Source organism: Acinonyx jubatus, chromosome D4 (genome assembly GCF_027475565.1).
Source record: "Acinonyx jubatus isolate Ajub_Pintada_27869175 chromosome D4, VMU_Ajub_asm_v1.0, whole genome shotgun sequence".
Lineage (NCBI taxonomy): Eukaryota > Metazoa > Chordata > Mammalia > Carnivora > Felidae > Acinonyx > Acinonyx jubatus.
Window position 1 is genome coordinate 43424287 of NC_069391.1, and position 16576 is coordinate 43440862.

The 16576-nt window shown below is 41.8% G+C and overlaps 1 protein-coding gene across 3 annotated transcripts in view; it reads right to left on the reverse strand.

Annotated features, from left to right (window-relative positions):
• Positions 1 to 16576, reverse strand: part of TEK (TEK receptor tyrosine kinase) — a 105190-nt gene that overhangs the window by 54438 nt on the left and 34176 nt on the right. For all 3 annotated transcript variants that reach the window (XM_027039255.2, XM_027039253.2, XM_027039254.2), the window contains exon 2: positions 5743 to 6054. In XM_027039255.2, the coding sequence (XP_026895056.2) occupies positions 5743 to 6054 (312 nt within the window). The remainder of the gene's footprint in view (positions 1 to 5742; positions 6055 to 16576) is intronic.

Below are 16576 nucleotides of genomic sequence, written 5' to 3' on the forward strand. Positions count from 1 at the left end.
ACTTGGATTTAAAATAAATAAATAATAGTGCCTACTATCAGGCACTACTTTTTCTAAGCACTTCACACATAGTTAATTTTCATAATACCTCTATCAGATAGTTACTACAATTATCCTAATTTTACAAATGAGGAAATTAAAGTACAGAGAGGCTAAGTAACTTGTCTAAAATCACACAGCAATTTCATGGGAGAGTCAGGGTTAGAACTAGGTAACTCAGCTCTGGAAGCCTCTCCTAGGTAATATAATGTTAGCGCTCAAAAGGCTGTGAAGTCCTATTACCTCATTTAAAAATGAGATTGCTAGGGCCTGGGTTCAAAAATGACTTGAGTAACATGATTTAGATGGGCTAATTAACTGACAGAACTTAACTAAAAGTATGATCCACTTTTTCCTTAAGGGGTGGAGAAGAGAATCGATGATAGTAACAGTTATAAACAAAGAGGCTTCTCAGGGATATAAAATAATTGAGTTCAATTGTGGGTACCTCCGTTCATGTTAGACTAAGGGTAGTTTCGTGTCCATTATTATTTTGTGCAATTTTGCGACAGTGCTGTGAAGATGTTGTATCCGGTGTCTACCCATGTGGGAGATGGCGTTAAGAGTGACTTAGTCCCTTACTCCAGGCCTCCTGACAGTAAGAGTTAAAGTTGAGACACAATCTCAAGACGCCACACTTGTTGAACCACACCCGCTCTCCACACTCCTCTTATTCCAGTCCCACAGCCTTAGCTCTTAACTGCAGCCATTGTGAACTATGTTCAGGCTGCAGTGGACCACGTGACCACTCCCAGGCAAGTTATGAGCTTCCTCCCTCCTCTGCTCCTGCCTTTTCCCTGTGTCTCACCAAGTCCCACTCCTCTTCAGTCTCCATGTAGATGTCCCTTTCTCCAGGGGCCTTACTCCCCCCCCTGGGACCCAGGGTAAGTGCCCCAAGGCTGTTCTCCAAATGCCCTGCACTTTCCCCTTCCAGGCCCAACAGCACAGCTGCCCTGCTAGACTGAACCCTCCTGGACACAAGGGCACGTCTGTTTTGGAAGGCAGCACAGGGCGTTGGTTAGGGCCTGGCTTCTGGGATCAGCCTGGGTTATCCTTCCTAGGTCCAACAGTGGATACTAGGTGTGTGAATGCATCTAAGTTACAATAGCCAAAGGCCTCATCTATTAATACAGGGTCATAATAATCAGCACCAGATACACGTTTGGTAAAGACTTAATTACACAGTAATGTATATAAAGCTGCTGGGGGAATGTCAGGCGGGTAAACACTCAGGACATGCTACCATCGCTGTACCTCCCATGTGTGACACAAAGAGACACCTAAGAATACTCGTGGAATGAGAGAATAAATGAATGGGTCGGATTTCAAATGTTCCTATTTTCTTTAGGCTTTTAACACATTCATTTGTGTTATTTAGATACAAATGGCTCCTCTCTGTCAACTTCACAAATCGTGTTTGGAAGGTCTGATGTTCTTAATAGTTATTTCTCGAATGAAAATAGGAAGGAAATAACCTGTGTTTCCTCCTGATGGAAAACTCTGAGACAGCCGCTTGCATGTGAAAATATTTCAAACCTCATTTATACCTCCCGACCCCCAAATGAAATCACCAGGGAGGTTTGAACAAATTGCTTTTGATTTTTTTTTTTTTTTTGCATGATGCCATTGATAAAAAACAGTTTGGCCATGTGGAGTGTGCGAGCCAAATTAAGCATGTTTTGGCACATCTCAAATGGATTTTCCACTTCCTCCCCAGATGCACGAGTCAGCAGCAAGCAGGGATACATGTTTATCCTATCCTGCTGTGTCCCTGGGCAGACACCTCTGAGATCCCATTATGTGTTACTAGGGAATTAATAGTACCATGAAGACACCATTGTAGAGGTTTTCCTGATTCACATAAAGGATATCACTTACCTCACACCGTATTTCAGCTACTGGATGGCTGGTAAAAGATATAGAATCCTTTCACCACCCTGAGATGTTGTTATTACAACGTAGGAAAGGGGGCACCTGGGTGGCTCAGTCACAGTTAGGCATCTGACTCATGATTTCAGCTCAGGTCATGATCTCACAGATCGTGGGGACGCAAACCCACAGCTTGGGACTCTTTCTCTCCTTCTCTCTGCCCCTCCCCCTCTTGTGCACACACCCTCTTTCTCTCTCTCAAAAACAAATAAATAAACATTAAAAAAATGAATGCAGGAAAGAAAGTACTACCTATCTTTCTGTTTTGTATAAATTTTGTATACCGATTATGTTAATGAATGGTATTCAATTTTTTCCACAACTGAGTAGAAAATAGTCTCACTTAATTATTGCTTATTCCAGGACACTATGATAATTATTGAACGTTTACAATGAGCCAGATAGGTTGGTGGTCTTCTCATTTGATCCTCAAATGTACAGGGAAAAATCTCTATCCTGGTGATACTTTTTTTTTTTTTTAACGTTTATTTATTTTTGAGACAGAGAGAGACAGAGCATGAACGGGGGAGGGGCAGAGAGAGAGGGAGACACAGAATCTGAAGCAGACTCCAGGCTCTGAGCTGTCAGCACAGAGCCCGATGCGGGGCTCAAACTCACGGACCGCGAGATCATGACCTGAGCCGAAGTCAGACGCTTAACCGATCAAGCCACCCAGGCGCCCCCTGGTGATACTTTTCAAAGGAGGAAACATGATTTCAGTGAAGTAACTTGCCTCCATGGTACCATTTGGTTGCACAGCCAAGCTCAAACCCACCCAAACTACCTTCACTGTGCCCTGGGCTGCTTTGCAGGGTTTCCATTGGAACTGTTCTGTTCCCAACAAGTGTTCTGAAACGGGGAGGGCGGTTCACAGTAAGTGGGAGGGATATACCGAGGGTCTTGCGGTGGTCATCCACACAGGCTCTGCAGTCGGGATCACTTGGCTTCAAATTCCATTCCCAACATTTACAAACTGCTATTGTTATTATGTAACTTATTCTACAATGTTTCATGTCACCCAAGCTTTTAGCAACACATCTGTGGTGTCGATCAAATCTTAATATGAATGCACTCATGGGAACTGGCTTTTGGTAGATACCTTATTTAAAACTGAATACAGTTTTGAAGGTATTATTAGTGTGCTCGTTACACAAATGATGAAAAAAGAGACCAATAGGTGCTAAGTAACTTGTCCAAGGCCACAGAGCTGATAAATGGTGGAGATGGAATTAAAAGTCAGGGGAAAGGAGCCTAAAAGGCATCATCTCCACATTATCAAGTCTGCTTTTACCTCATGTAACTGAATTTAAGTTCTCCTTTACCTGTGCTGGCCTTGACTGTCAGTTTGGAACAGTCATTGGTCTTTGACTCCCAACATTCTGGTTTAATACTCTCTACAGGTTCTTCTTTCTACACTGTCAAGTTCAGCCCCAAGCCAGCCCGGAAAGAGCACAGCAGCACTTCGTATTTCATTCCTATGAAGCCACTGGGGACAAATCTCAGATTATCTTCATTCAGAATGGGGAATTATCAGCAAAGAGACCTAACTCTTTACACAGGTCAAATCCCGAATGACACAGGCAAAAAATAATAGAGTTGACTTTTTAGCCATGATAGCTTTGGCACACCTCACATCCCTTTGTTCAAACTCTCTCCCCTCAGCGGAGAGCTGCCTTCCTGGGAATGTCTGCTGTGCACTTTTCCCACTCACCCTTGTGTCATCTAAAGGTGAACATTGCAGTTTTGCTAAGAAAACCTTTTCCTTCATTTGTCATGAATAGCAATTTTATCATTTTTGACTTGAAAATGAGCTTGCTGCCTTCAAATCTTCTAATTACCAATGTTAGCAAATTCAAAGAAATGTTTTCAGGTGGACCCCAGCTAGGGGCTAATTCTCCACCCTTGCTACTGGAAGTGTGGTCCACAGCCCACAGGCACCTGATCACCAGGGGCACTGTTAGACATGTATGATCTCAGGACTCTCCTCAAGGACCTACTGAACCAGATCATGCATTTTACCAAGATCTATGGGAAATTTATAAGCACGTTCAGTGTTGAGAAACACTGGTCTAAAACAATGCAGACTCCTATATAAAAAAAACAAACAAAAACAAAAAACAAAACAAAACAACAACAACCACCTGCCAATAAGAGAAATGTGTAGAAGTGTGTTATTTATCTGGATCAGTTTTATGATTACAAACCAAACCCAGAAGAGTTCACACAGTCATTATCTCAAGAAATGACACATTCGCAGGCCACAGTCCCTGTGGTTATGATGACATCAATTTGGAAAGGACTCCTTCACTAAAGGTATGACCAGCCCAGTAAAAAGGGCTGATGACTGAGTGGCCAGATCATTTGAGTCAGAACAAGCAAAGGTCATCTCTGCTGGAATTCTGTACCATCTTCCCAGCAGGCAGCACCAAGATACCAGAAGTCTACCTGCCTGGCCAGGCCTGGGAGCCCTGGGGTAAAATAGAATCATTAAATAATGTTCACAACACTGTCTCCTCCAACTGCCATCAGGATTGGCCTAAAGATTTAGCTTAGAGCCACTTGTATCTTGGGAGAAAGTCTCTATCACATCACTGCCTTGGGGAGTGGTAGCAAAGAGTTATACACGACCCCCCTTCCCCCCTGGCCCCCAGCCCCCCTGCGCCCTTTGCAAAAGGCCCTCAACATCTCCCTTCAAAGCTCTGGTGTTCTGTGAGCTAAGTGTGGTTATTCAACTTTCAAAATGAAATCATGGTCTCTTTCCAAGAACAGTATACCGCCTGCAAAAAGGGCCTCGGTTCTTCATCCCTCCCTGTCACCATAATCTTTGCCATTTGGTTGTGTGATGCCCATCCATTCTGACTTTAGGTTCAGCTGTTTGACTTTCTTTGGGCAATAAAAAATGAGAGGGAAGTGAGAGTATATACTACTGAGACTGGGTTTCAAGAAGCCTTGTGTGTTTCCCTTTCTTCTCTGGCTCTTGTGCCATCTCTGTGAGAATATACCTAGGTTAGCCTGCAAAAGGATAACAGACACATGGAAAAGAGCCAGGCTGGCTCAGCCAAGGCCAGCATAATAAGCCTACAGGCAGCCAACATCCATCTGTGGGAAAGCCCACTCGAGAATGGCAGAGCCACCTATCAGCCCCGCTGACTTACACTCATAAGCTATATGTGCTTGCTATTGTATGTCACTGCGGTTTGAGGTCATGTGACACACAGCATTACTGTGGCACCAGAAAACTGATACATTAAGTCACCAATGAAGCTGAGTTATTGATAGATGCTTCCCCTTAAAATTTCTTATCTCTACCACACTTTCCCCTGAAAACATTCACTTCTGTTAAGAATACTCAGGGGCAAGCAAAACAAAGAATCAAATGAAAACTCAATGAGAAAGCTCAAAACGGCCAATATTTTGGCACGGACAGTTAGTTGTCTCCATAACTGTGATTTTCTATTACATACGTGTAACCTGTTCAGATCTCCATAAGGGTCATGAAGCTCTTAGTACAAAATATAATACAGTTCATCTCATGACCTAGGCACAGTGTCTAGTGGAGGGGCTGAATGTGCAAGCAGTGGACTGGCCAGTCTCTTTTATCTCTAGTGCTATACATGTATCAAAGACAAGCAATGCCTGGAACGAGGCAGACAAGGTCTTCAAGCTCCACACTCACACAGCTCATGCCCAGTCTCTGAGTGAGCAACTGCCAAAACAAAAGTTGTGTGTGAGTCTCAGCACACCTCACCTGCCCACGACTAAGGGGCATGTTACCTTGCTGTCGCATCTTCATGGTCCGTATCCTTATTGCTTCTCCTCGAACTCGCCCTTCACAGAAATACGCACCATTGATTTCACTAGCCTTTTCTCTCTTCCAAACGACTTTTTTAGCCCATTCTCTGGTCACATCTTGAGTAACTTCCAGTGGATCCTGGTGCTGGTTCATTAAGGCTTCAAAGTCCCTTCCTATGGTGATGGGCTCATGGGGGCGCCATCCAGTGGCGATGCAGGTGAGGGATGTTTCCGCATCAGACACGAGAGGTAGGGAATTGATCAAGATCAGGTCCATGGCACTGTCCACTGTTCCTAAAAAGAAAGCACATAATCTATGAGGAAGGTTATTACCATGGCCCCACAGATGAACTGATTTTTACAAAGCCCTGTCTAAAAATAGCTAGGGAGCAGTCTTTCTAATGCTACTCTTCCATAGGACAAGATCCAAAACTCTTTACAGTGACCATCACTCAGACGCTACTAACCAGTCCTGCTCCACTGCACACCCTAGCTACAATGAGCTATCAGTTATTCTCCATCCTCAAGACAAAGCTGTGTGTTACAAATCTCCACCCACTAAAGCGTCTGGGACATTAGTTAAGAATTCAGCAAATGCTCGTTGAGTTGAGATAAATTCATGATAATAGCATTATTGTCATTATTAATGATAATAATTATCATTATTAAAAATTAATGATAGGGGCACCCGGGTGGCCCAGTTAAGCAGTCAACTCTTGATTTCATCTCAGGACATGATCTCATGGTCATTAGATCAAGCCCCACATCAGGCTCCATGCTAGACGTGGAGCCTACTCAAGACTGTCTTTCTCCCTCTCTCCCTCTCCCTCTGCACCTCCCCTGCTCACACAGGTATCTGCTCTTCCTTTCAAAACAAATTAAATAAAGTAAAAAATTAATAATAATGTGGTACCGCCACAATAAAGCATTCTAAAAAATATATCAACTCTACACACAGCATGCTAAATTTATAGACTCTCGTTGTTACCAAAGACTTGTCCAATTCCATATTAAGTCCCACAAGACAGGAACTGAGCGAGGTCCACCTTTCTATCTGAGCTTCACTCACTTCATCTTTAAAACAAGGCTAATAAGACCCATCTTACAGGATTCGTGTGAAGATTAAAGGAGATAAAGTACAAAACTTACTAAGTACTGTGTCTGCTACATACAATGACCACTATTTCAGCTCTCTTTATTGTTTTCTGAACACCTATGTCCAAATCTCAACCCTCTCCAAATGTAGTTAAGAAATCCTATCTGGTCTTTAATAGTTATTCCATAAATAATGAAACACATTTTAGAAAATAAAATCCTTTCTTTTCACTTTCTGTCCCTCCTCTTCTTTCCCTCCCCTACTTCTCTTTTGATGTCCAAAGTTTTTAAGATGAACAAATGAAATCTGTGCCCATTCTCTCCTCTTGCTGAGTGTGAAAAACTAGGGATGGAGGATGTTCTGGTCCACGTGATGGTTGGTCCCCAAGTCTACATACAATGATCAGGAGGCTGGACAGGTCAATCACATTGGGTGCCAAGGACCAACTGGGGTCTCAGAGACCTTTGTGAAGATGTCAAGCGATTCAAGTAGACTACATGTTATTTCCTTTAATACCCATTAAATTCTCCCAACAACCCTGTGAGGTGTGCACCATTATCTGACATTTCAATATGAGGAAATGAAGGCTCAAAGGACTGAGTGGCAATTCTGTCTTCCACAGCTACTGAAGTCCTAGCTAGAATTCAAACTCCCATAGATCTTTCAGTTCCTTAGATACACTATGCCCTCTCCTACCTCAAAGACTTTGCACATGCTGATCTCTGCACCTGGCTCTGCTCCTTGCATGGCTAACTTCTGCTCACCCTTGGAGCCTCTTCCTAAACACCTTTCTCACAGATGGCTTCCCTACCTACTTGATCTACACTATCTGTACACTCTCATCCTGTTACCCTCTAAACGGCCTCCTGTTTGTTTCCTGCATAATGGTTACCACACTCTGGGATTATTTTATTTACTTTCTCTTCTCTTAGATGGTAAGTTCCATGAATACAAGGATTGAAGCCATTTTGTTCACATTGACATATATAGGAATACCCTGCCTAGGTCCCGTATGTAAAGGGTTACTAAGCATTTGCTGGATGAGTGGGTGGGTGGATGGATGGATGGATGGATGGGCAAATTTTATTCCAGATCTGTCTGATTCAAGTTCACCATTCCCACTTCTAGAATAGTAAGGTTAAAAATGAAAGTACTCTTCGGAGTCTAAACTGACCTTCTTGCCCATACGTAAAAGGCTGTTTTGAGAATTAATGGAGTTTAAAAAGCAAATGCTACGATTTTTAGAAAATGCCACAGAGAGGTGATCAATGATTGCGGAGTAACGGGAGCTGACTGGTGTCCCTTTATGAGAACTTTTTTAGCATCTGCTTATGGTAAGCATTACATCTGCCATGAAGTCCTCATACAATTTTTTCTAATGGCAACCACCAATGTTGGGTGCATGCAGTGATGTTCTGAGAATAATTCAGTTAGGAGTTAGACTTTTATCTCATCAATTAGCAAGAATGCCAAAGTGAAGTCTTAATGTAAATGTTAACTCAGTACATGGGACTGAGGGAGAAAACCTCACCTAGAATGAGTTTCCAAGCCTGACCCTGCAGCATCTATGTTGTGTCAAGCCTCAATGGTAACTTTAAGATCTCCAGAGAAGAGACAGTGGTTGGGATAAGGAAAATGTCGTAAGAGAGGATAAGCTAGGAAAACTAGCAGTGGAATTACAGCCTCTAAATGTAACACTGGAGCACAGCCCCCACTTCCACACGTACATCCAGCTGTGCCTCTGAGCGAACACCACCTCATCTCCTGCGCTCACTCATTCCAGGCATGTCCCCCGAGAGAGTCATCAGAGGAAGGAAACACTGTAATTCTTTCAGCTCCGGTTCAATCCAGCCCCATTTCTAGGACCAGTTGGGTGGCTTGCCAAGACCGAGGGATCTGCTCTGAACTCACTGAACTGCACTGGCACTGGCTGTGGTTTATTTAATGACTTTAGGAAATAAGAGAGAAAGCAGTTGATTTGAAGAGACAGCCACACTTCATCTGTAGATTGTTTCTGGGTATGGATCTGGTTTCTTTTCCCTTTTGTTCCTCCCAGCTCTCTCCCTCTACTTTGAGTGACAGGGAGATTGTGTACTACGAGCGTCCAGACTTGGCAATGCTTTCCTACCCTTACTCAGCATGCCAGGGACAGGAAGCCCTCTCCCACCAGTGAGCTCTCTGCCCTTTGTTATGGCATTTACAATAAAGTATCACAAGGATTTTGTATATGAGCTTTGGAAATGAGAAGAAATAACTACCAGATTCCTGGGATGCATCTTAAAAATCTTCAGTTTTCCCAAAACAAGAGCACATATTTGTACTTGTCTGTGTATGCCTGAAGAAATTCTGGAAGGTGACGCATGAAACTGAGAACAAGAGGGATCCATTAGAGGAGAGTGGGGTAGTTGGGGGACAGGGTAAGAGGGAGGTTTCTCACCATGTACTTATATATGCTGCTTTTGAACCATTGGAATAATACCTACACATAAAAATTAAATGTAAAAAGTAAGTTATTCCTCTAGCCTTAAAAAGATGCATTTGGGAGGGATTCAAGAGCCACAGGAATATATATGTCTCTCATCAGTGGTCCCCACATCTACCCCAAATCTCCTTGGATTGCATCCAAATAATGCATTCTCTCTTTCTCTCTTTTTTGGACTAATAGGAAATGTGATGTCATTCCACAATGCCAGAGGGAAATACATGGGTTTAAAAAAATTTAAGAACAGAGAGAAGAACAATAGCCACACTTAACCTTTCTTTTTGTTTCAAATTATTGCTTTTTGGGGGGTTTTAATTTATTTTGAGAGGGCGGAGCGTGCATGCACGCACACGCAAACAAGTGAGACACAGGCAGAGGGAGAGAGAGGGAGAGAGAGAGAATCCCAAGCAGACTCCACACCGTCAGCACAGAGACCCATGTGGGGCTGAATCCTATGAACCGAACCATGAGATCACGACCTGAGCCAAAACCAAGTCAGACGCTTAACCAACGGAGCCACGCAGGCGCCCCCCACACTTTGCCTCTCAAAGAGAATAATGGAGCAGGGGCCCGAATGCAATGGGTACAGCTGTGGCCTGTGTCTTCTTGAAAGAGTTCAGCCAGTGACACTGAAAGGTGTGACTACAGTCTCATAGCTGGTGCCACAGAGGAATCTGCTACTAGGGACATTTTCCTCATAAAAATGGCCAAAAGACAGACCCCCATCTGAGCTCACACCAATATCAGCAACCGTGCCTCACATCTTTTCCTCCATCACAGCACGGTCTTCTCGAAGTCCTGCTGGGGACCACTGTGGAGCTATTTTGCCACGAGCCTAGTCTGAAGGGCTCTGCTCAAATTTAGTACTTAGTTCATTACACTTCTTTCATCAAGGCTAAGTTTGCTGTAACTAAGTCTGCATGTTGAATTTCACACAGCTTTTATATTCTGGGGATTGGTACTATTTTTCCTTAGCAAAGACCTTGCAAACACTTCTCAATATTTGCCTAAAATGTGTCTTATTTACCTTCCATCATGACATGGCATCCGCCAAGTTCACAAATGATCGTCCATCACAGTGGAGACATAACAACATCCTAAAATGTCATTTTGCTCATTCTATTTTTGGTGTGCTATACAGCCCATCATCTAATCTTTCACAGTAACCTTTGCTTATTAAATTGCATGTGGTACACTGAAAATTGCACTTCCATTTTCCCATTCAACATTGCTCTGAATAATACCTCAAAAACCAAGAAATAGAAATATTTTTCTTTAAAAACGGTCACAGAAAAATAGACGCATAGATCAATGGAACAGAATAGAAAGCCCAGAAATAAACCCCAATTATGTGGTCAATTAATCTTCAACAAAGAAGGCAAGAATATGCCATGGGAAAAAGACAGTCGGACAGTCTCTTCAACAAATGGTGCTGGGAAAACTGGACAGCAACGTGCATGAATGAAACTGGACCACTTTCTTATACCACACACAAAAATAAATTCAAAATGCATTAAGGACCTGAATGTGAGACCTGAAACCATAAAAATCCAGTAAGAGAGCATAAGCAGTAATTCTTCTGACACTGGCCATAATAGCCTCTTTTTAGATATGTCTCCTGACGCTAGTGAAACAAAAGCAAAAATAAACTGCTAGGATTACACTAAAATAAAAAAGCTCTGCACAGCAAAGCCAACAACTAACAAAATTAAAAGATGGAATAAGAGAAGATATTTGCGAATGACCTATCACATAAAGGGTTAGTATCCAAAACATATAAAGAATTTATGCAACTCAACACCAAGAAATCATAATAATCCAATTAAAAAATGAGCAGAAGACATGAACAGATGTTTCTCCAAAGACATACAGGTGGCCAACAGACACATGACAAGATGTGCAACATCACTTATCCTCAGAGAAATACAAATCAAAACCACAATGAGATATCACCTCACACCTGTCAGAGGGGCTAATATAAAAATCTCAAGAAATAACAAGTATTGGTGAGAATGTGGGAAAAAGAAACACTTGTGCACTGTTGCTGGGAATACAAACTGGTGCAGCTACTGTGGAAGACAATACAGAGTTTCCTCAAAACATTTTAAAAAAGAACTACTCTATGATTTAGTAGTCGCACTACTGGGTATTCACCCTAAGAATACAAAAACACTAATTCAAAGGAATATAGGCACGCTGATGTTTATAGCAGCATTATCTACAACAGCCAAATTACAGAAACAGCCCAAGGGCCCATAGACTGATGAATGGGTAAAGAAGATGTGGTGTATACAGTAAAACCTTGGTTGTGAGTAAATTGCTCTGTAAGTGTTCTGCAAGATAAGCAAACATTTCTAAAATATTTTAACTTGATAAGCAAGCGATGCTTTGCAATATGAATAGCACATGATGCCAAACATAACATGATCACAACTGAGCCAATGGTTATTCTCTCTCTCTCTCTCTCTCTCTCTCTCTCTCTCTCTGAGGGCTTGTGGGTGATCATCTCCCATGCTCAGATGCTCAATCTCAGGCCACGGTGTTTGGCAGAAATTTGGGATTTTTCAAAATGTTGGAAGGTGTCCACAACTGGCTCTCGTGTATTTTTTGTCATTTCTAAGCACCTGTGGACAGTCCTTTGCTTTTCCATACAAGAGGAAGCTTAGGAATGCTTTGCTTCATTCTAGGTCAGGCTGCCTACAGATATAGACCCTTTCTTCTGCTGCCTTATTTCCAGTTACATTAAATGCAGTATATGACAAGAGTTTATTAATTCTTTACTGTAGTCAACATTGTGCGAGCGTATACAATGGCCCCCATTGTACACAGAAAAAAATTCCATTGAGCCAGCAGTGATTCCATTAGTGATAGTGAAATTCTTCCTACACAATAACCCTCCTCTCTCTTGTCTCCCTCACACCAGCCATGAAGGTTTTCAAAGGTAGTGCAGGTTAACTTATTTTTTGTCATATTTTGTATTTGCTTTATTATTTTGTATTATATTACAGTATTGTAATCATTTTTATATGAATATTTTTTGGGTTATGGAATTTGCTTTGATATACAAGTGCTTTGGATTACAGGCATGTTTTTGGAACGAATTATGCTCACAAACCAAGGTTTTACTGTATATACAATGGAATATTACTCGGCCATCAAAAAGAGTGAAATCTTGCCATTTGCAACAACAGGGATCCAACTAGAGAGTATAATGCTCAGTGAAGTAAGCCAGTCAGAGAAAGACAAATACCATATAATTTCACTTATGTGTGGAATTTAAGAAACAAATGATTGAAGGGGGAAAAAAGACACAAAACAAAAAACAGGCTCTTCATTATAGGGAACAAACAGATGGTTACCAGAGGGAAGATGGGTGGGACCATGGGTGAAATAGGTGAAGGGAATCAAGAGTACACTTACCTTGATGACAGCACTGAGTCATATGTGGAATTGCTGAATCGCTATATTGTACGCCTGAAACTAATACAACACAGCACGCTGACTACACTGGAATTAAAATTTAAAAATGATAACAAAAAAGTAAAAACTGGTCATAAAAAGGATTATGGACCTAAATCAACATCCATATGATAGAACTTAGTTTTTTTTTTTAATTTTTTTTAACGTTTATTCATTTTTTTGAGAGACAAAGAGAGATAGAGCATGAGCAGGGAAGGGGCAGAGAGAGGGAGACACAGAATGTGAAGCAGGCTCCAGGTTCATAGCTGTCAGCACAGAGCCCAACGCAGGGCTCGAACTCACGAACTACGAGATCATGACCTGAACCGAAGTCGGACACTCAACAGACTGAGCCACCCAGGCTCCCCAGAACTTAAATAAATTAGAAAGTAGAGACCGAGCTATTTTTCAAACTGTATTTCAAGTTCTCATTCTCTAAAATGTTCCAGAAGTTTCTGAGACCGGTGGAGGAGAAATTAACACACATACACACTCTCAAAGAGACGTTCAACTTTTACCTGTTTTTTACATTTACACTTCACATAAGCTTTTATTTGGGAGAAAAATGGTTTTGCTAAAATAAAAACATAAAACCTCCAAGGCCATCACTTTTAACTACTTCTCCTCTTACAATCAAATGAAACATTAAATATGATTATCAATGCAAATACATCCCAAGGCAGCACAACATGCTTATTCTAATTAGCCTCTCTTCCCACATTCAAGTTAGTACTGCTGCAGACAGTGAAGTTCTAATTAACCCAACTCCCTGCTGACAGGCTAAGCGTACAAACTAGGTTAAATTACTGCATAGTGAAGTCATTTTCTTGTGCTTGTCACCTTAAAATTGTGGTATTGGTAGTTTCACTGATATGTGTTTGGAATAAGATAACATGTCTTCAGAAAAACTATCTGTATGATTTCCTGGAAGTTTGATATTGACTACATTTAAAACCTTTCTGAAGCGTTCTTGAATGTCTCACCTTTGTAATAGCAGTAGATATCTTAAACTTCCAAATATTTAAAATGTCAATGAGTACTACCTTAGCCAAAAGCATTTCTGGTATCAAGGGGATTAGCTAACAGCCAAAGAAGCTGAGACAACCCACAGACTATCCAAGATATTTGGTGGAATCATTTGGATTTTACTTTACTTCTGTTGTTTGTTTTTTTTAATGCTGTCCAAAAAGGAAAATTCTCTATAGTTTAAAAACTTCTCATTATTTCTTTGTCCACCCATCCACTAAACAAACTTACCGAGCACCTCCCTTGTGCTGTACTTGGAGATACAACAATGAATAAAACAGATAATCTCAATCCTCATGTCGTTTACAGGCAAATGTGAAAGGCAGATGTGAGAAACTAAGCACATACATAAATATAACACTGGAACCATGATAAATACTGTGAGAGAGAATTACAAGGTGCTATGGGATAGCATAATGGTGAACTTAATCAGACTTGGCTGGAGTAGGGGAAGGGTTTGAGGACCAGGCAAAGCTCCCTCAGGAAGTGACATTTGGCCAGAAGGAGAGTTCCACTTACCCAGGCAAAGCAAAAGGGATATGAGAAGACAGAAAAGTTTTCCCCAAAAGGGAAACTATGGAGCAGGGTTTTAAGAATGAATAAGTATTTAATAAGACTCGCTTCTAGAATGTTCTTTCTTAAGTCTACCCTAAAGTTAGCATTAGTTTCTTTTTATTGGATCCTAAGAACTACTAGGGCCATTTCTAGATGTCTATGTTAAAGTATTTTCAGTATCCTCTCTGCTTTCTTGTCTCCTCTGAAGAAATCCAATTCCCAGGCATACTTCCAACACTTCAATCTCTTTTTGGTCTCCATGATCTTTTTATGTATGTAGTAACTGTCTGAGCAATAACTTCATCCTCAAGTTTCCTTAAGAAGGTATTGGATAATTAATGAGAAGATACCAAAATGCACAAGACTGGAAATAACTAAAGGAAGTTATTTTATTGTGTAATTGGGAGTTTGGAGTTAGACAAGGACATTCCTGATGTGAATAGGCTGTGTCTAACAACAAACTGTTCTCACCCATGAGCTGTGCCAAGCCAGTTTACCCAAAGGGCATGGCTGTTTCCCATCCCTGCTTCGCAGCCAAATAGAGTCCTTGTCTGTCTCCTGGAGGAAATGGCATCCTTTCCCCACCTTAGAACACCAGAAATTTTCTATCCAGGATAAATAACACATGTTCTAGTTAGAATTAGCATTAGTCAAAAAAAGGTTGGGGGGGGTGCCTGGGTGGCTCAGTCAGTTAAGTATCCGACTTCAGCTCAGGTCACGATCTCACTGTTGGATTGGAGCCCCATGTTGAGCTCTATGCTGACAGCTCAGGGCCTGGAGCCTGCTTCGGATTCTGTGTCTCCCTCCCTCTCTGCACCTCCCCCCTCGCACTGTGTCTCTCTCTGTCTCTTGAAAATAGATAAATGTTAAAGAAAAATAGAAAAAAAAATTTTTAAAGATTGAGCATCATTCAGTTGGCAGGAAACTTTTTATTTTCAGGGAATAGGCAGAATGTCTGCAAAGTGAGACTTCACTAATTATCAAGCACATATGTGCACTTAAATGCAAACTCTATTCTGTAAGGCAGTGGTAGAGGAAGCATCATACCACCAAATCAAGGCTTGTTTAAACTGGAAGGGACTTCTGAGATTCCCTGGTTCAAGCCTCACAATGTATACAGAGTAAACTGAGACCCAAGGAAAAGAGAATGTTCAAGGGTCACATCAAAGACAGCAGAAAAGCCAGGCTGCAAGTGCTGATTTCTCTCCAGCGCCCTTTCTCTCACTGGGGGTAGCTGTCAGTGTAAATGGACACATCTTTGATGTGAGGGATTTTGAAATGTTTACAAATCTGGCAGAATGGTACCTGGAAAATCCTGGAGCTTGGTAGAAACTGGGGCAAGGGAGGAAAGACACTGAGGAGAGGCAGCCAAAAATCTGGAAAGGATACAGGACAGAGAGACTGGGAATATCCGGAAATGAAATTTGATCACCTCGCAAATGCCCCCCACCCCCGCCTTACAATGCTGTCTTACCATCTTTCCTGTCCACTTCACCCCAAGAGAAGAGTGCTCTCTAATTTGACCATGTTCATCCAGTGCCAGGAAATGAGTCTGGTGTGAGAGGAATCCACATTTGGTGCCAGACCACCTTTTCTCTCTGGCTCTCATCCAGATTCAATCACCTGCCAAGTTCCCTTCCACCCTTATGCTGCCCAAAGGTGGGTGTATCTACTTCTACAACCAAATAGCTATATCTTCCAAGACAGAATTAAACAAAACTCTTTAACTCCCCCGTGCCTTGATCTCCATCTCCCGATTGAGAAGCCAATTTGATTGATTTGCTTGCACAAAAAAGAGAATAATCAAGAAGAGCCTAAAGTGACAACCCACTGAGAATTATTAGAAGAGCAAACCAAAGAAATGAGTCTGTAATGGAAAAAGTCCAGGATCGTGATGGTCTCTACAAGAAGACCGACAAAGGAAGAGGGTTAGCCTCGCCAGCAGGCCTCAGATTATACCACGCAGGGACAAAAGCTAGCACTCATTACCACACACTACTTAATAGGTACTAATGCTAGGTAATCTATAAACTTTGTACACCTGACTTCTTATAATACTAGTGAAGAGAGGTATTTATATTCCATTTATAGGTCTATTGACACCAACCCTTTTTGGGTTCCTGGACCCAATTCCAAAGTTGGGGGGAGGGGTCCCCCAACATACCACACCAAGCAATTCTTGGACACCAGCAAGGTGT